At 40.1% G+C, this 20,634-nt stretch overlaps 1 protein-coding gene across 8 annotated transcripts in view; it reads left to right on the top strand.

Annotated features, from left to right (window-relative positions):
• The window catches only part of LOC133379761 (cholesterol transporter ABCA5-like), a 139,649-nt gene that overhangs the window by 31,408 nt on the left and 87,607 nt on the right, over positions 1 to 20,634 (top strand). For 7 of the 8 annotated variants that reach the window (XM_061615637.1, XM_061615635.1, XM_061615636.1 and 4 more), the window contains 10 exons: positions 1,835 to 2,003; positions 6,439 to 6,497; positions 7,149 to 7,259; positions 9,959 to 10,134; positions 11,498 to 11,617; positions 17,081 to 17,219; positions 18,197 to 18,287; positions 18,446 to 18,585; positions 19,636 to 19,755; positions 20,241 to 20,442. In XM_061615637.1, the coding sequence (XP_061471621.1) occupies positions 1,835 to 2,003; positions 6,439 to 6,497; positions 7,149 to 7,259; positions 9,959 to 10,134; positions 11,498 to 11,617; positions 17,081 to 17,219; positions 18,197 to 18,287; positions 18,446 to 18,585; positions 19,636 to 19,755; positions 20,241 to 20,442 (1,327 nt within the window). The remainder of the gene's footprint in view (positions 1 to 1,834; positions 2,004 to 6,438; positions 6,498 to 7,148; positions 7,260 to 9,958; positions 10,135 to 11,497; positions 11,618 to 17,080; positions 17,220 to 18,196; positions 18,288 to 18,445; positions 18,586 to 19,635; positions 19,756 to 20,240; positions 20,443 to 20,634) is intronic. The other variant, XM_061615642.1, reaches the window with a different exon arrangement.

The raw sequence follows: 20,634 nt of genomic DNA, 5'->3' as shown, positions 1-20,634 counted from the left end.
ACCATATATAAGCAACTTCTTGGAAAAAAGATGGCATATAAGAAAAAAAACAGCTAAATCTATTTTAAAAATTGCTTTGTATTCTGCATTTAGAATCGAGGTCACATTGCATGGGTTGCATTGCCCATGAATGCAATCCAGCTGATGCACATCTCCATCTATACAAATCACTAAGTTTTCCCATACCCAGTAGCTAGCCTATACTTCCAGTAGGCAGATTGCTGGATATACCTTTTCCCCCTTTTGCTCCAGGATCTGATACCATTTTTCTTAAGGGGAACAGGCATTGGGTTTGGGCACTGGAGTGTATACCTCTTCTGAAACTTGCCTTTTGCCTTATGTAGCTTGGAAGTATTTGGTAACGTGCCTCTGAGCATATGGTGAGTGGTGTCAGCATCTGCAATCAACCCAAATAACAGAAACAAGACATGTGCTAATCTGATCTTATTTTAGCAGGGAGGAAGCAATTATATTAAGACAGTTGATATACTTCAGATAGTCATTTTAAATATGTTTGATTTACTTTGCAATTTTAGTGAAGTTTCCTATAGTAAATCATTTTCTTTTGTTTCTGTTTCTGTGAATACTTGAAGTACGACACTCAAAAAACTCTAAAAGCAATTGTGGAATAATGGCACTGACTATTTTGCAGAATAGTTTCCAATGGACATGAGGAATGTTACAGTAGTAACACAGGAAAGAAGTGAAGTAAGAAGAACGCCAACAACCATACAGAAATGTAATTCTCCATTTTTGGAGATGGCAGGTTGCCACCACTCACCATATGCTCAGAGGCACATGTTACCAAATTCTTGCAGCCTACACAGCAAGTGGATTGGACTGTGAAAGACCAACCTAAATTGTGTTTGGATTTTGACAAATTTGTAGGGCAGTCCAATATCTCAAGACAGGAGGTCAGGTCTCCTGCTCCCCTGTTGCATTCACTATAGCTGCCCAATTTCCCTGCTTTTTAAAATTTGGTAGAAATATCTGTGGGCTATAAGTACGTTCTTGAACCACAAGGTTTTTTTTTTTTTTGCCTATTAGTGAATATAAAATATACATAATAAAATTCTTCAGCACATAGGTTTGTTAAATTAAAAACTAATGTGTGCAGTTAACAGAGACATGCCATCTCAAATGTTTGTGCATGTGCATATATGATATATATGTAGTGATTGTTCAGAGTTAACCTGGTATTTTTAATGATGATATTATTTGTGATCATATCATTGTTATATATGTGACTCTGTGTTACACCATGCACAGATGGAAACATTCTTTCTATTGGCTATGCCTGCACGCACATGTACATTTCAGTATACCTCCATGATCACCAAGTATTAGCCCAAATGTGGTATATATGTTGTGCTTTTCTGAAAAAATGCATGATTGGTTGGCTGTCCTGCTGCACTAATACCCCTGTTGGATTCAGAAAGGTAGGTAAGTGTGAGCATTTTTTTAATGCAAAATTTTTATATCCCAACCCGCCTTCAATTTGGAGCAGAGAAGTAAACAAAAGAAATAAATAAAGCAGCCATATAAACTTAAAACAGAATTTAAAATCACACACTATGTATGTATGTTTATTGCACTCAGTGATGTAGCTGTAACTTATGCTGAAAATTAAAAGACACGCTCCTTTCTATAGTACTGGCAAGCATTCCCGGATTACAGTCTGAACCCAAAATACCAGTTACAGTTTGGGCACAAACTAGTTATCAGATGCATATATTTGGACTGCTTTCTAGTTATAGCTTTTTTTTTAAAAAAAAAATTAGTCTGCTGTGCAATCTATATTTAACATTTTCATTTTTCCTCTTTTTTCTCTCAGGGGAATATGGATTACGGCGAAGTTTTGTCTTCTTCCTGAAGCCCTCATTTTGGGTTAAACGAACAAAAAATTATAAGGAATTGTATGAAAGCAGCATTAATGGGAGCTTAGAGTTCAATGAGATTGTTGAGCCTGTATCATCTGAATTTCAGGGAAAAGAAGCTATTAGGTATGATTGATTGTGCTGCAGTTTAACTTGAACTCCTAATGTCAGTTACTAATATTTTTGGGCTCATAGAAGTAATTGGCTCTGTTTGCACAAAACAATAAGACAGGGACTTTGGCTAACACATCATTTTGTGCACAAGATGTGTTTTGGCGCATACAGCCCAAATGCTGCCTTTTATGCAAGTGAGTAAACAAGTTTAGTGATGTATAAATGCAAGAGTGTGGTTTGTTTCTCCATACGAGACAAAACAAAGTGAAGGGGATTCAAAAGCTCGCAAAAAAAGGGGGGGGAACCCCCAAAATGCCACACAAGATCAGGGAGATATTTTTTTTTTCAAAATGGTTTTTATTGTATAAATCTGTATTGGAACTTGCCCAACGCGTTTCAGCCCAACCAGGGCTTTCATCAGGGGCTATAAAAATAACAGAAAATTACAATGAAATGGACAGACCTTTATCACTTACATATCTAAAATTAAGGAATACTATGAGTATAACAACATATATTTTGTGACTAACAGTTCTAATGATATTTTCTTTAAAAGTAAACGTTTTGGATTTCTTTTACACAAATGTAAATACAGAATCTTTACTTTAAATTGCAAAAATAAACTTGGATAAAAAAGCATTGTTATACTTTATGTTGTAAAAAATATAAAAAGGCATTGTTATACTTAATTAATTTTTTTTAAAAAATTTTCTTATAGCAACAAAGCATGATGATTGCATGATATATAAAAATATACCAAGGATTGAATTGTTTTGTAATAGTTTCCAAGAGTTGAAAACAAAACATATATAAGGTTATTTCAACTTATGAGAAACAATATAACTAAACCGACATTACTTGTACTCACATGTTTGTAAATCTAAAGAAATTTCTTTGTGTAAAAACAAAGTAACTACAACTTTTCTCAAAAGCACCATAGGCTAAATAATTTTATAATGGTTTACAGAAGGAAACTATATGACTTATATATAAGTTTTTTTATTTAATTTTTTTTAAAAAAAACATGGTAATTAATTTGACCTTTAGGTGTAGGATTAGTTACACCTGGAGTACACCTTATGTAAAAGTCAAATAAAACTAGTTACATAAATCATTAAATTTAAATATACAAATATTGTTGTAAGAGAGGAACCAATGAGAAATCTTCATTTAATCCATTTGGTATTATAGTTTTAAGTCTTAAAATCCATTCTATTTCTTTTTTGTTAAGAAGAAACAAAGGAGATGCTCCTTGTATCTTCTGTAAAACCCAAAATTTAAATCCTGTTCTGATGTATTGAGTGCATTGAAGACAATGTGAAACCAAAGGTGCCCCTATATGTTTCTCCATAACAAGGCAGGCTTGCCTAAAGAGCCTTAAACTAAGATTTGCTGTGGGCTTACAAATCCTGGTTTGTTAGATAAAAAACAAACTCCCTTGGTTCAGACATCAAATTAAGCTGTTTTGTTTACTTGCTTCTGAAGGAAAGTTATGTTCTATGGATACCCATGTTATGGGTACAAGGTATGGTCTATTTCAGTGGTTCCCAACCTGGGGTCCGTGAAGTAATCCAGAGTGGGCTGTGCACAGTAAAGAAATGAATTATTGCTCCAAACAAGAGAGGAGGAGTTTCCTGAAGCGCCAGAGCATCTTTCAGGCACACCAAGGGCAGACATCTGCCTATACCATACATGGCAGATGCCAAAGGAAGCTGAGGGAGGTGCTACCAGGAAAAAGAGGGGGTTACTATCCCGGCTCCTCGCGGTTCTGCTTCTGATGATGCCCTTACTCAGAATGAGAGGATAGGGCTGTTCATGAAGCAAAAAGAAGCAAGGCTGCAAGGAAAGGCTGCTTTCCCTCTTCCTTCCTGGCAGCCAGCCTGCCTGCCTTTCTTGGCTCCTGATTTGTTGCCATCTCCTTTTAAAAATTATTCTTGTTTGTGAGGCCACCTAGATCTCGCTTTCAGCCCAGATCTCACCTGGACAGAGCCAAGGAGCAGTGAGGAAGCTCACGACCTGCTCGCCCACTTCTCTGAGGCTAAGTGTGTGTGTGCCAGTGTCCCCCCTTTCTTCCATCTACAATTACCCCCCCATCTCTCCAAGATGCTGCGGCAGTTGAGGGCTTCCCCCCTCCCATGTGCCCAAATTCATGCCTGCCTGCAGATGCTTGCAGGAGGGGCAGGTGTGTGTGTGTGTATTCATGTGCTGATCTGTCTCCTGCTCCACTGTCATTCCCCAAGTGCAGGCTAACCAAATCATCAGTTCTGATTATCATCCCAAGGCCTAAAAGCACTAACCCCCCTCCTCAACCTATCCACCCTTTTGTCTTCACAATATAGCATCCCCACTACTACCATATTGCTGCTTCTTGATGATGATGATGATTTTAAAAAAGCTCAGCAGGTTGGCTGAGGCTGGGGTCCACATACTGCAGCTGAAATGTATTTATTTCATTATTATTGCATTGATATCCCACCTTTCCTTCAAGTTGCTCAAGGTGGTGCACATGGTTCCCCCTCCTTCCATTTTATCCTTACACCAACCCTGTAAGATAGGTTAGGCTGAGACACTGTGCCTGGCCCATGGTCACCCAGTGGGCTTCATGACTGGATGGGGATTTGAACCTGGATCTTAGCCCAACACTGTAGCCCAGTGGTATTGGGAGACAGGACTGTACATCTTCGGACTGGGGGGTGGGTGTGAGGGGGATACCAATTGGACTGGATCTTTGCATTAAGAAAAGAAAGCAACACCTCCCTGAAGGCAGGGAGCTTTTTATGGAAAGGGATATTTGGAGATGTGATTTTGCCATGCACCATTTTTTTCAATTAACAGAGGTGAAAATTAAAATTAGCATGGGGGTGGGTCATGAAATGTTTTAAGCTTGCAAAGGGGGTCCTTTACTCATAAAGGTGTGGAACCACTGGTCTAGTTTAAGCCACATATTAGAGCTTCCATCCTCCTGCTATGGATTGCAAGGGACTTTAGTGCCCCAGGGGTACTGTTGTCTTCAGAAAAAACCCTGGTGACGTCTTCCCTCAGATGAGTTTAGAGCCCTTCTCATCTTTGGAGTGCTTCTGAGATCTGTGTAAGCAGTCTTGCTTCCCCATTAATCCGTCTGTTATCAGGTGGGTAAATAGCCTCTCAGTTCCTTCAGGTAGCCCTTTCTGTCCTTGACTCGCCACTGGGGTAGCTACTTCCAGAAATGCTACCTTTTCCTTCCTCCCACCTTGTGATCTAAATAGCTGTGGCAAGGCTTGCCCACAGCCTAGCTGTTTCCTCTTTCTTTTTTCTGTTACTTCTTCCCCACCCATGCTCCTGCCATGCTTGGAACCCCTTCTAAATGTGTCCCCACCACATCTTTATTCTTCAGCTGGTCAAGCATCTCTCCTTCTCCAGCAGAGGCACCCTGCCCACCCTTTTCTGGTCTGTTTGGCTCGCCTCTGCAACTGACTGTTGGGCTGACAGCATGAGCAGGGAGCTGCTACATTAGCCACTCCTGACACCAAGGTTCTTGGCTTATCATTACAAGCAAATGTGGCTGCTGTATAACTTGTATATGCAGTAGTAATTATCTTTGTCACTTTTATGCATGCTCAAGTAGTGTAAGAGAAGTGTGTGATAGTTTTCATATGTAAATGTACTTTGTCATTGTCCTGTGAAGTTCTACTTCTGTCATTGATTATGGGCAAAGAAAAAAAACCACATTGAGAAAAGGCAGTGTTAATCAATTTTCTCTCCATCATAACACTGTAAAGAAGTATCTGTGCAAGTGATCCATGTATTACTTAAGATGCAAATGTTGCCTGTATTAATGTTGCCTGTACTAATATACCTTTCCTGATAATGTCAACAAGAAAATCTCCGTGTGCATGAATCTGTGGGATATTGACTAGTAAGTTTGCTGTTAAGACGAGGAAGTTCATTTAGTTAAGCACTAATAGTAGTATGTAGTTTATTACATAGGAACCAGCTTAATACTGATAGGAAGTGAGACATACTCGATCCAGCCCTCATTGGATGCCATTTAGCCAGATTTCCCTTGATGTGACAGGTAGCCAAACAATTAAAAAATGGTGTTTTTAGCTTTAAATATTCCAGTTAGTCTTTTTTAACTGCAATTTTGCAGCCTCGTCTCTTCCATAGTGTATATATTTCTCACAACATTTTATGAGATCAGCGTCTGGAAGAAATAACAGTCAGGTTACATATTCATGTAGTACTTTCTTTCTGGACAAGGAGTTATAGCAAAGTTTTAAAATATGTGATCCTCATCTTCATTGTTGTACTTCTTTTGAATGTGTAGATCAGCTTGTATTGTAAACCAAAGCAGGAATATTTATGTTGATAGAAATAAGACACTTGTATATCCATTGTTTTCATCTTGCTAGATAAATTCTACCAAAGTTCTGTGTTTCTTTTTGAAAATATATTTATCTTCTTTCAGAATCAACCATGTCCAGAAATCATATGTTAAAAAGGGTGAAACTGTGGAAGCTTTGAAAAGTAAGACTTAGTTTCATCTATCTGCCACAAGTGTGAGTCCTTGTATACAAGCTGCTGTCTGTTTGTTGTGTTCTGACAATGGCTGTATTTGCAGCATGCATGCACAGAAGTGAGTTGTAGCAGGTCTTGGTGCACTTCCCTCTCTTCCACCCATGTGGATGGGAGAAGTCCAGATGATTTTACTTCCCCTTAACTGCAGTTTGGCATGTTGTCTGGTGTGAGAAGCTGTGGTTAACGCTAACTATCACTAATCTCAAGCAGACCAACTTCAAACTGTGGTTTCTAACTTCCAAATTCCTCTTGGCTGAACAAGAGGAGGAAGAGGGAGCACATGAGGCCAAGACTCACTGCAGACATGGCCAATGGGAACAATGGCATAGTATGTTGGTGAGTTTCTCTGTGCTCATGTATTAACTTATCAGTAGTCAAATCAGAAAACATCTCAAAATTTAAGTGTTAATCAAAACAAGCTCAATCAGTAAACATCTGGGTGATTAGTTATATTAAATATTAAATATATATATTAAATGGTGTTTGTTTCTTATGGTGAATGATAGCATACACTATAAAGCTGTGGCTGAATACTGACAATAGAGCAACACTATATAATAGCATTAATTCCTATCTTTCCTTTCCTCATTCTTTTATTAGGTTTATCCTTTGATATACATGAGGGTCAGATCACAGCATTACTTGGACATAGTGGAACTGGAAAAACAACATTAATGAACATTCTTTGTGGATTATGTCCACCTTCTGATGGTAAATATAATCAAAATGTGACTACTTTGTTTTGTCTTAAAGAGTATTGCTAGAAGAATTGCTCTGGAAGACTCTTTTATGGTTTTTGTTTTAAAATTAGTTTCTTGATCTGTACCGTTTCTTATGTTTTCTTGTGTGTGTGTGGTGTAAGTAATTAACAACGTTTTATGCCCTTTTTAGGGCTGTACACTGTAATTGTACAAATCACAAATAAGAAACTAAACAGGGCTGATTCGGGCCTATTTATATCCTGTCCAAATCGGGTTGAAGTAGGTACAAATCTCTACAGAGTGGATCAGGTAGTCCTGAATTGATTAGTAGAGATTTGTACAAATCAGTAGCTCAAAACAGTCTCTAATGAACCCAGACAAGCTGTCTCTGAATGGAGCAATTACACCATAAAGAAGAACATCAGGGTGGGGAGAGAGGGAGGAAGGCTAGAATGCAATCACTGCACGCAACAGTCTCCAATCACAGTGCTTGGAAGGGGTGAAATCTTTTGTAAGTTCTGTTTTGTAGAAATGTTTGGTGGGGGTTGGGTGGCATTTGTTCAGCTTGAGTATGTTTTCTGTTATTTCCAAATCAATCCCAGTCCTATCCTTATTTACATTTTTTTAAAAAAAAAAGTTTGCTGTCTGTGGTTTTTTAAAATTTAATTTGATTCTGCTAAGAATTATTATTAAACCCTGTAGGTGTATTTAGCCATCACTTTATGAATTCAGTGTTATGATTATGATGATCATTTTCCAGTTACTACCCTCAAACAATACAATGCATCCAGCTTGTGTGTGGTTATACATTATTGTTATTATTAGCCAGCCAGCCAGCCAAACCTTGTGGGCATATTGGCCAGCAATCTCATTTATTATTATTGTTGTTGTTGTTGTTATTGTTATTGTTATATTTTCCCCTCACTACTGCTGTTAGCAATCTGTCCCCTATATGACAAGTTCTTTCATTAAAAAATCTTTCTTTGACAAAGCAAATTTTAAAGTTGACTATCATGTAAACCCGTGGAGCTACCCACCTGAAATTTGGCAGTGTCAATTCCTTTTATAGGGGCTACCATGTCTCCACATTTCATGTGCATATTACCTCTATGGTGCTGCCAGTCTATGTCTGTCTGATGTCCACATGTGTCTAGTATCACAAACCCAATTTTAAAACCCCCTCATTTTCCCCCTCAAAATTATCAAGGAAGAAACAAGGGAAACACAGCAACATGAGAATCAGCTTGACTGAGCACTACCTTTTCTTTACATTTTTAGGAAAAGCAAAATGTGAATGTGGCTAAAATCCCTGGAGCTACCCACCCAAAATTTGCCAGGGTTAATTCTGCCTATAGGGGCTACCATGTCACCAAATTTCATGTCTCTGTGTGAAAAAACAAAGCTGTTGTGTTTGTTTAAATTTTACAACATTTTAAACTTTAAAGGTGGCTAGCATGCAAACCCCTGAAGCTATCCACCTGTAACATGGCAAGTTTAATCCCCTACCGTATCTCCAAAGTTCATGTGTCTATGTTACAAAATAAGATAGTTATGGCCTTTTAGGTTTTGCAGTATAATTCAATGGGATTTCTGGAGGTTTGTAATATCCAGATTGTGATCCGGATCAGGTCAGATCAGGTCCAAATCTGTCCATACCAGATTGGGCCTGATCTGTATTTACAAACTGGAGCCACAAATTGGATCGGGGGATACATGCACAGCCTTACCCTTTTTCCAACCATCTGCTGGGGTCAGGGGATTTGATCTCTACACCTTTTGAAGATAAGGTAAATTTGTAATAAATTAGTCCAACTGTCATAGTAAAGCAACTGTTTTATAGAATTTCACAACCCAACTCGTGAAAACACATTTCCCCCCCCCCCCGAAGTGTATATGTGTTTTGTAGGGTCATAGGTTTTGGCTGCAGAAAGTGTATTCATAAGTTTGTCTCCAAATTTATTTGAGGAAAACAAAGAAATTGTCTTGTTTCAATTACTGTGGAAAGAATAGCCAAAGCCCATGAGTCCCCTGTTTTTAATACTAGGGTATGGTAGAGTACAATAATATAGAAAGCTCCTCTGAGCATGTGCAGAGTTCAGAGGACGTGTCACAAGCAAAAAGCAGGAAGTTAACAGTGAGTTCTGAATGGACTATACAGTAGGATCAGGCTGCTCAAATAATGCAGCAAAAAGGCAGGGGTAGGGGGTAAAATGTTCATAAGCCTATTGAATTTGCCATAAATGTTTGGTTTTGGAAGCCTGGGTCTTTGGCCCTCTGGGGAAAGGAGGTAGTCGGCATAGGAAATGAATTATTTAATCCTTTCCCTCTTACATAATAGTCCCAATGACGACACACACATATTTGGGGCTGAAGAAAGGGTAATTGCCCACTTGGCTACAAAATGTTATCTGGATTCCAGAAATCTGAAAGCAGAGTTTGTGTTGCTATTCTCTTCCAGGTTAAAGCAGAACAACAATAATTTGGTGCTGGTACTTGTCCTTGTGCAAAGCACCCTAAAATTTGTTTTACCCAGTGATATAAAATGTTGTTTTAAAGTCAACTCTCTGCATGTTCACGGGTGTTATATTATGAATCTTGACCTTGGGCATGTTCTGTCTCAGGCTTGGGCTGGCTGTGACTAGATAAATGTTCTCTGTTGGTAACAATCTCAGTGGAAATCTTTTCCCCTCTCATTTTTTTATGCATTAGGGTTTGCATCGATTTATGGATATAGAGTTTCTGAAATAGATGAAATGCTAGATATAAGAAAGATAATTGGAGTTTGTCAGCAGTCAGATATATATTTTGATGTATTAACAGTGCGAGAGAATTTATCAATACTAGCTTCGGTTAAAGGGATACCTTCTAATGATGTAATACAAGAGGTGAGTACAAGATAATGGCCATATTCCACTATACTACCATAAATATATTCCATTATGGAACCACAACTTTTGTTAGCCATCTTGAGTTTTGGGCATAGGGCATTTAACATTAATGATAATGAAAATAATGATATGTGGTAAAAACAGCAGAACCAAATCTACCTGGTACCTTAACGGTCACTACCTAGAACAGGTAAATACTTTTAAATACCTAGGTATCCATATCAACAATAACCTGGCTTGGTCTCATCAATTAGCACATATTAAAATTCTGGCAATCAAGATCTTAGGCCAACTGAAATTTTTTTTCTATACTAGGGGAGGGCAATTAATAAGACCTTTCCTTAAACTTTATGTTACAAAATTTATTCCGTCAATTTTATATGGTGCCGAAATTTGGGGCCCAGCTTTATGGCACGCCCTGGACCAGATTCAAAACACCTTATTCAAACAAATTTTGGGGCTACCCAAGGCTACTCCAGCAGCTCATGTTAGAGCAGAACTTAGTGTTCCCTCCTTAAAGGCTACATCAGACTTGGCATTTCTCTGGTACCGTAAGAAACTAATTACATCTGATCCCCGACCTCTGATTAGACTCTGTCGAGAGGAACAGTTGCAAAACGGAGCCTGGGAGACAAATTTTTCTAGCGTAGCTAAAACTTATGATTTATTTGATAATCTCCTCACTAATCTTGATTCGAGAGCATTGCGTATCCATATTTTTGAACACGAGGCACAACGAGACAAAGCAGTTATTACCGCAGCTCCATTCTCTCTCTGGTTCCCACGCATTAAAACCACCCGTGAATGGCCACTTTATCTTGATATCCTAACTAAGGCCGCTCTTCGTAGAGCATACACGGAACTAAGATTTCAGGTCATGCCCTCTGCGTATTTATACGGTAGATACCTCAGTACTCCATATGCAGAGCGCCTATGTCCTGCAGGGTGCAAGGCCCCCGAGGATTTAATTCATTATATGTTAGTTTGTCCCTTATTTGATGGCCCTAGAAAAAAATTTCTGGATCCGCTGATTCAAAAGAATAAAGATTTAAATGAAGCTCAGATAGTAGTATTTCTTTTATCCTCAGATCAACCTTACACAATGATGTCTACCGCTAATTTTGCTCTGGCGGCAAAGAATCTCAGAGCCAGGCATATTAAAGCTTCCAATTAATTTAGGCACTAAGATTATAGAATTTTTAAACTAAATACGCATGTATAGTACTACTAAATGTTTTCTGTATTTTATTGATGTTTTTTAATGATTGTGTTCCTTCTGTAACAGCCAATGGCTATGCACAGATTTAATAAACAAAACAAAAACAAACATTAAATACTTCTTTTGCTTGAATTTTTTAAGGTCCAGAAAGTTTTACTAGATTTGGATATGCAGCCCATTAAAGATAATCAGGCTAAAAAACTAAGTGGAGGACAGAAAAGGAAGCTGTCAATTGGATTTGCAGTTCTTGGAGATCCAAAGGTAAACATCAGAAGGTTAAACTGGGTTTCTTGATACAGTAAGAATCCGTAATTGTATCCAAGAAATATGTTTCTCTGTACTGCTTGTATGTTAAAGCTGAAGATATATATAGTCACTTACCTAACATATGTATTATTCATATTTGTAAATAACAAGTTCTAGTTTTTCTCGGTGCAACACCAGCACAGCCTGCAGGGACGGGGAGAGATGAGTTGCCTTGGTCTACAGAACTTCCATCTCTGTCACCAGGAAACCATTCTGTCTTGGAGCTGGCTGTGAGGGCCTGCACCTGGTGTCGGGCCAAGGAGACAGTAAACTAGGGTTGCTGCTGGTGTACTGTACACCCTGCTGCCCGGCAGCTTCTCTGACTGAGCTGGTGGAGGCCGTCTCATCTGTGATGTTGGAGGAGCCCAGAACTGGAACTGGAGGAATCCACTTGTCTCCACATGCTGGGTGATTTCAATGTCCATGCGGAGGCTGCCTCTAGTGTTCTGGCTCGGGACTTCATGGCCCCCATGACAACCATGGAGCTGTCTCAAGTGGCCCGACACATAGAGCAGGGCATACTCTTGACTTGGGTTTTGCTCCAGATGGAGGAAAGGGTGGTCTGGAGATAGGGTGGTGGTGGATGTCACCCCATTGTCATAGTCAGACCACTTCCTGGTGAAGTTTAGATTTATGGCTCCGATCCTTTCCTGCAGGAGGGGTGGACAGATTAAGATGGTCCACCCCCAGAGACTAATGGAATCCAGTGTATTCCTGAATGCCCTGGGGGAGTTCCCAGTAGATAGAGCAGGAGACCCTGTTGAAGCCCTTGTCACGCTGTGGAACAGTGAGGCACAATGGGCTCTTGACATGGTTCCCCCGAGCGCCCTCTCTGGCATTATGGAGCCCAGTCTGCACCTTAGTACACCACTGAGCTAAGGGCAATGAAAGAAGCTGGACGATGGCTAGAGCGCAAGTGGCGAAAGACATGCTGTGAGACTGATCGGGCACAAGTAAAACATCATAACCATGCCTACTGTGTGGCAGTGGTGGCAGCGAAGAAGGCCCACTTCTCTGCCTCCATTGCATCCTCAAGTAGCACTCCAGTGGAGCTTTTCCTTATTGTCAGGGGTCTGTTGATATCAACTCCAGGAAATGGAGTTTTAGACCCTTTGGAGGCCCACTGTGAATTGTTTGTAAGGCACTTTGAGGATAAATTTCTTGCCTCCATTGCAGTCCTGATGCCCCATCCACATCTATTGTAGTCCCCAATGAGGTGTCCAGTGCAATGTCTGTTGCAATTTTGGGGGGACGGTTTCAGTTGATCGGGCCTGATGACGTAGACAAGGTGCTTGTGTTGATGCGGCCAGCAACGTGTTCTCTCGACCCTTGCCCTTCTTGGCTTATTAAAGCTTGCCAAGGGGGTTTGACAGAGTGGATCAAGGGTGTAGTCAATGCATCATTGAGGGAGGGAGTGGTTCCAGTTGCCTTGAAAGAGGCAGTGATCCGACCACTCCTGAAAAAGCCCACCCTGGACCCACTGGTTTGTGATAACTACCGACGGGTCGCAAATACCGCCATTTTAGGGAAGGTGATTGAGAGGGTTGTGGGGCAGCAATGGCAAGTACTCTTGGATGAAACAGATTATCTTGACCCATCCCAGTCTGGGTTCAGGCCTGGTTATGGGACTGAATCGGCCTTGGTCATCCTGATGGATGGCCTGTATTGGGAGAAGGACAGGGGGAATGTGACCCTGTTATTCTTACTTGATCTCTCAGCGGCTTTTGATACCATTGACCATGGTATCCTTCTGGGCCAACTTGGTGAGATGGGTGCTAGAGGCACTGTTTTACAGTGGTTCCCATCCTATCTCCAGGGTCGCTCTCAGAGAATAGCATTGGGTGACTGTCTTTCGGCCTCCTGGCAGTTGTGCTATGGAGTGCCACAGGTTACCATCTTGTCCCCCATGCTGTTTAACATCTATGCTGATGATACCCAGCTCGATTCTCCATAACATCTGAATCGGGAAAGGCCATGCAAGCCCTGGATCGCTGCCTGGACTCGGTGGGGGGCTGGATGAGGGCCAGTAAACTGAGTCTGAATCCTAGCAAGACAGAGGCACTGTGGGTTGGTGGTTCCTGAGTTCGGATAATTGGTCAGTTGCCTGCTTTGGATGGGGTTGTACTCCCTCTGAAAGAGCAGGTCCATAGTCTGGGGGTGCTCCTGGATCCATCTTTGTCACTAGAAGCCCAGGTGACCTCCGTGGCTAGGAGTGCCTTTTACCAGCTTCAGCTGGTAAGACAGCTGCGTCCATTTCTGGACCGCGATAGCCTGACCACTGTTGTCCAATCCTGGTAACCTCCAGGCTGGATTAATGTAATGTGCTCTACATGGGGCTACCCTTGAGGTAGGTCCTGAAGTTGCAGCTGATGCAAACTGCAATGGTGAGACTGCTCACTGGGACAGGGTATCGCCAACATGTTACCCAACTGCTGGAAGAATTGCACTGGCTGCCCATTTGCTACCGGGCCAAGTTCAAGGTTCTAGTTTTGGTGTACAAAGCCCTATACAGCTTGGGACCAGGATACCTGAAAGACCATCTTATCCCTTATATACCCAGTTGATCACTGTGCTCTGCAGGTGAGGGCCTTCTGCAGATACCACCTTATCAGGAGGTTCGTTCTGTACAATATAGGAAACGGACCTTTAGTGTGGTGGCACCTACCCTTTGGAATTCCCTCCCCTTAAATATTAGACAGGCACCATCTTGTTATCTTTTCAGCACCTATTGAAGACTTTCCTCTTTCAACAAGCCTTTTAAGTTGAGACCTATCCCAGTCTGCATCTGGGTTGGAATTGCTTTTTAATATGTTTTTAAACTTTCTTTTTTAAAATGTTTTTAATCTTAGATGTTTTGATAACTTTTTTTAAGTAATGTTTTTGAAGATGTTTTGGTTTAATGTGTTTTAAAGTTTGTTTTTATGATGTTTTAATGTTTTTAGTGCTCTTGTTTGCCTCCCTGGGCTCCTGCTGGGAGGAAGGGCGGGATATAAATCAAATAATAATACAGTAGGGCCCCGCTTACCGGTGCTTCGCTTCCCAGCATTCCGCTGATGCGGCAGCTTTCATTCCCCTTTTTAAAGCTGCTTTTGCCACTTTTGCGGCATTTTACGGCATTTTCGTGTCATTTTCGCGCCCTATTATACTAAATGGGGTTCTGCTTTACGGTGATTTCCGCTTTACAGCGGGCGTCCAGAACGGAACCTGCTGTATAAGCGGGGCCCGCCTGTAATAATAATAATGATAATGATGATGATGATGATGATAATAATAATAATAATAATAGTTTTTAAAGTGAAAATAGCTACGTGTTTTGGTGATTGTTGAAGCATCATCCCAAGTCCATTCCATCCTGGTTCTGTATGGGTCCGATCAGAAATTTGTTCCATCCCCTTTCTTAAAAAAAAAAGTATCCTAAAAAAATCTGCGTAGAAAAAACCAGTCAGAACAGACAAGGGGGGGAGGGAATTAAAATACTTAGTAAGTACTACTTAGGTGGGTAGAGGGCTTACCTTTACTTTCTTCATTGTTACTTATCAGTGCTAATTTAGCAGCTGTAAATTTTCTAAGCTGCATATTTAATGTGAGCCTACATAACATAAGACCTGGAGACCAATTTCAGCCCTCTCTCATGAGTCTTTGCAGTTCCCTGGGGAAATTACAAATACAATTATTCACAGCACTTTCCCCACCACGTTGTGAAAACATCTAAGGCTCTCTTTACACCTTATACTAGAGATGCAGATCCTTTTCATACACAAGGATATTTTTACAAGCCCCAGGACAGGTGAGAGGAGCCTATGCTGTAGTTCCCAGGTTCTGCTGCCATGGTTAGGACCCACGGTATGAGCTTTAATATGGGCTAGGCTTTCTCCTGATAATCCTGTTGATGTGAAAAAGATCTATGCTGAAGCAACTTCAAGAATAATATAAGAAAGGACCCTAGATCCGCCCAAGGTCCATCATAAGAGGGGAAAGTACTGGAGAATGCCTGTGTCACTACATATACATTGCTGGGTGTAGTTCCAACATTCTCATTCCAAATTTCTCCCCTGGGTTTTTCAATTTCTGTATTATTGAAAATGGAAAATGTAGAACTACTGGATAATGCCAGAATCTCTAGTGTTCTTTGTGATTTGTATTTCAAAATACGGTTGAAGAAAACATGTTTGGGGAAGCAAGCACATTTGGGAGGTAGATGCTAAAGGGGAGGGTATGTGTACAGATTCTGTTACCACCATTCCAAAATTCTGTTTTTGTGCTGGGAGAGAACCAAAGTAGAATGGAAGGTGCAATAGGGCTATAGAATAATAATGAACTGGAACTGGAGGAATCCACTTGTCTCCATGTTACTTTTTCAGTAGATTTCAGAGATGTATGTCATATTTCTAGACTGTTGCCATCAACCAGCCACACAGCACAGGCGACCCACATTTTGTGATTCCCTCAGTGTGCTGAGAAAATGAAATCTGTGTGCTGTTATTTTGATGAAGAGGAATAGGAATATCTGGGGGGAGGAGTTATATGGAGAGAGAAACAAGGACAAGGAAGAAAAAGGGTTAACTGAGGGATGGGATGCAGAAACAAATAGGATAAGAAAAGAAAAGGCAACAGTTGGATTCAGAGAGTTCTCTGGTGGAACACAGAGAAGATCATTGTTGTGGGGTGGAGGAAGTGCTATGGGGATGGTGGGGGGAGAAAGGGATAATTGGAGAAAGTGTGGGTGCCCACCTGTGGGGTGGAAAAACAGAACAAGAGGCCTGTTCTGAGAGATCCGTATTGTTGCTGGGAGAAAACAGAGAGACAGGGAAACAAGCATTTATAGAGTGTGAAGTTAAAGGGACTTGTGGTACAGGGGAGTTGGGGAGCATAATGTGGCCATGTAGAGAAAAACGTGGGTTGATAAAGAACTTGTTCTTTAAAAGCTTTCCCACAGTTAACATAGCTTTGCAGCTCCCTTGATTTAATAGAAAGTGTATCTAAGGAGATCCTGTTTAGGATGGGATTACACAGAAGGGAGTAGAAAAAAGGAAGGCCAAACAAGAGATGGATTGATTCCATAAAGGAAGCCACAGACCTGAACTTACAAGATCTGAAAAGGTTAGTTCATGACAGATGCTATGGAGGTCACTGATTCATAGGGTCGGTGTAAGTTATAATCAACTTGAAGGCACATAACAACAACAACATTTATTTATAAAACCTTTGTGTATACAACCAAGGTTTCTTATGTTTTTCTGATATTGGAGAGTACCCTTGGCTAGATATTGTTGAACTGATCACATGTCTGAGAGAAGTGATGATGATGATGATGATGAAGATGATGATGATGATGATAACCAATATTGGCGAAGAGTATTTGCTACTTTCAAAACGAATACCTAGATTTTTATCTCTCTCTTTTTTTGCCATATTTAGGTATTACTCTTAGATGAACCAACTGCTGGCATGGATCCATGCTCACGACAGACTGTTTGGAACCTCCTAAAAAATGGGAAAGCCAATCGAGTGACAGTGTTCAGTACACATTTCATGGAAGAAGCAGACATTATTGCTGGCAAGTGCAATTTGGAGGCCTGTTTGTTAAGAACCAATAGGGATGGAAAGATCTGTCTATTTCAGTTCTCTCCTTTTCTTGTTTTTATAATCACAAGCTCAGTTCTCCACATTTCTGCAGCAATTTGCAATTTGTTCATGGTGCACACACTAGCGTTTAAAGCCCTAAATGACTTAGATCCCAAATATCTGAAAGACTGCCTCCTCCCCTACAGACCCTTGTGGGTGCTGAAATAGCAGAGTGGGCCCTTTTGATAGCTCTGCCACCCTCTAAAGCTCAGGGGGATTGCCTGGGAGAGGGCATTCTCTGTGGCGGCCCCTAAGTTGTGGAACTCCCTCCCCTCTAAGGTGTGTCTGGCAATCTCACTGTAAACGGTGTACCTAAAGGTGATGCTAAAGATGTACCTCTTTACCCTGGCCTTTGACATCTGAGGCATATATTTTTAGGACCCACCCTATTTTGTGATTTTAGTTGTTTTAAATTGTTTTTAACTCTGTATTTTAAGGATGTTGTAGCCCATCCTGGGATATTTGGCTGAACAGTGGACAATAAAGGATTGTTATTATTATTATTATTATTTTTAAATCCTCATGAAAATTCTTCAGCATTTTAGTGTGGCTTTCTCCTAAAAATGTATGCAGTTTGACTAAGCACAGTTTTGCAAGAAATTTCTCATAAAATAATGCATTTGTGCTTGTTATTTTCATTAATATATTTATTTTTATGTATGCTTGCCCCTAATATATTCATTTTTTAAAAAAACATTGGTTGGAGAACTGCATCACAAAATTCAGAAGTGCAAATCTTTAAAGATTGTTGTGCCTCATATAGTTTTGGAAAGTGCAAATTTGATAGATTCAGCTTTAAATGAGAATTGAATTGAGTTTCTCCCTCATCCCTAAATCCAGCTCGTTGTTCTCTTGGTTGTCACTGTATGAACTGGTGTAACTGAAGGTACCTTCTGCTCTTGTTTATAGATCGGAAAGCTGTGATTTCCCAAGGAATGCTGAAATGTCTTGGCTCCTCTCTCTTCCTTAAATCCAAATGGGGAATTGGCTACCGCTTGAGGTATCTGTAGTTTGAAAACCTATTTCACTGTGTGCTGTAATTGCCACAGTCCTTATGCCTGAATGTTATCATTGTAGTTTCAATAATAATAATAAAAAGGTCCACTTTATAAACAATACATCTTAAAACACAGTGTGTGTGTTTTTGCTTTTCCTTAGTATGCAGATAGACAGATACTGTAACACGGAAGGCACAGCATTTTTGATCAAGCAGCATATCCCTGGAGCCAGTTTGTTAAAGCAGAATGAAGAGCAACTTGTATATGCCTTACCGTTTAATGACATGGATAAGTTTTCAGGTATAACTCATATCTCCTTTGAACACCAGTGAAAAGTGGGGAGCAGATATGGAAATTATTAAACCTATGGGAGACAAAATTGAAAATGATAACTTAGGCTTTGGTCCTATTAGTTCTTTATTTAAGGCATTTATATACCGCTTTTCAGGGTTATTATGCGAGGAAAAGAGCTGGTAGTTATTCTGAAAGAGAACAGATCACCCCAAACTGTTTGTTTGTTTGTTTACAAATAGTCTCTATTTATTTATGTAAGTAATCTTGTTTCCTTCCTTGTCAAGTTTTTTTATAAAGTACAGTAGGAAGACAGTTCCGAGAAAACAAACAAAAACCCCTCAATCTTACACATATTTTTTGTCACTGTTGTAAATGAAGGAAAACAATAATTAAATAATAGTGACAGCAAAAGTTTTTGTTGTTGGCACACTAAACAGCATAAAGAAATAAGGGAATACGCAAGAAATGTAATGGCCATTTAGCTTGGTGGTAGAGCATAAGCTTTGCATGCAAAAGCTCCCAAGATTAATCCCTGGCATCTCCGGGTAAAGCTGGGAAAGGCTCTTGTCTGAAATCCTAGAGACCCACTATCAGTCACTGTAGTCTGGCAATGGGGAACCTCCATCCTTCAGGCCAGGCAGGGGACCTCATTTGACCCATGAGGCCATTTTTTCTTCAGACCATACCCACTTGCTCTACACCTGATGTCATATATGACATCTGTGTGAGGAGGTAAAAACACGACCCTTGCTAAAAGAATTTGCAGGTACCGCCAATCAGCTGATTCCAAGCAGTATGGGCAAAGGAAAATGCTTCATCTGACATCATGGTGACTTATTTATTTATTATTGATTTATATCGCATCCTTCCTCCCAGCAGGAGCCCAGGTGACTTCAGGTGATTGACAGGTGGACAATTCCACTCACCTATCAAAGTGGCCCACAAGGGTTCTAGACACTTCTGTTGTAGATAATACTGAGCTGCATGGATCAATGGTATAAGGCAGCTCCCTGTATTTCCATTTCCAAGTAGTAGCTTAATTTTTTCTTCTTTTAGCACTGTTTGCTGATCTAGACACTCATTCTCATTTGGGTGTTATTTCTTACGGGGTTTCCATGACTACCTTGGAGGATGTGTTTCTCAGGCTGGAAGTTGAAGCTGAAATTAACCAAGCAGGTGAGGCACAATTACAGTGCTTTCTGAAGTGGTTATTTTTTAAATATCATAATCATGATTAAGTTATTAAAAATGTTTTTCAGCTTGGGAGTATTGTACCAGATCATATTCTCATGAAGTATTTACAATGAGATATCTTTAAGAGTGTAATCCTAATCATGTTTATTAGGTAGAGGCATTGAACTCAATGGGACTTACCTATGAGGGTTGTATTGTAAAGGTTTATATTTCTTTCTAGTGTTTTTCTGTTTTTCTTACCAAGATTCCAAAAAAAACCCCACAGTTTAATTAACACCTTCCTCCCTCCTGGATGATACTGATAACTGGTGCTGCCAAAATAATATGTATATTTCTGCATATTCTGGCAGATTTCATTTAGTGTGTTATTGATAATTGTAGTGGATGTGATCCCACGCTTTATAGATCAATGGTTTGGTGAGAAGGGATAAATTTTAAATTGCCTAACCGGTTCTCCTCTTTCTTAGATTTTAGTGCATTTAACCTAGAGCAAGCTGAAAATGAAATGGATGCAAAATCTATTGATGAGTTAGAGCAAAGTCTACTAATGCTATCTGAGACAAAATCCTGTGCAGTGAGTAGTAAATCTCTTTGGAAAAAACAGGTCTCTACTATGGCAAAGGTTCATTTTCTTAACTTCAAACGCGACATTAGGTCACTGACAGAAGTGTAAGTATCTAAGTTATGTGTTTGTTTGCCCAAAATTTATTATAGTGAAAAACTGCACAAATTAAAAGGTTCAAACAGACTGCAAAGTCCTAAGTAAAAGCTCTGGCTCATGTTGCCATCTTGTGTTGCAACACCTGGTGGGGAAATATACATGACCCACACACCACTTACTTTTTTTCTGCCTTGGTAGAC

The sequence above is a fragment of the Rhineura floridana genome, chromosome 3, assembly GCF_030035675.1.
Source record: "Rhineura floridana isolate rRhiFlo1 chromosome 3, rRhiFlo1.hap2, whole genome shotgun sequence".
NCBI classification, from domain to species: Eukaryota; Metazoa; Chordata; class Lepidosauria; order Squamata; family Rhineuridae; genus Rhineura; species Rhineura floridana.
Note: the sequence above shows the minus strand (reverse complement) of the source record. Positions and strands in the feature narration are given on the sequence as shown.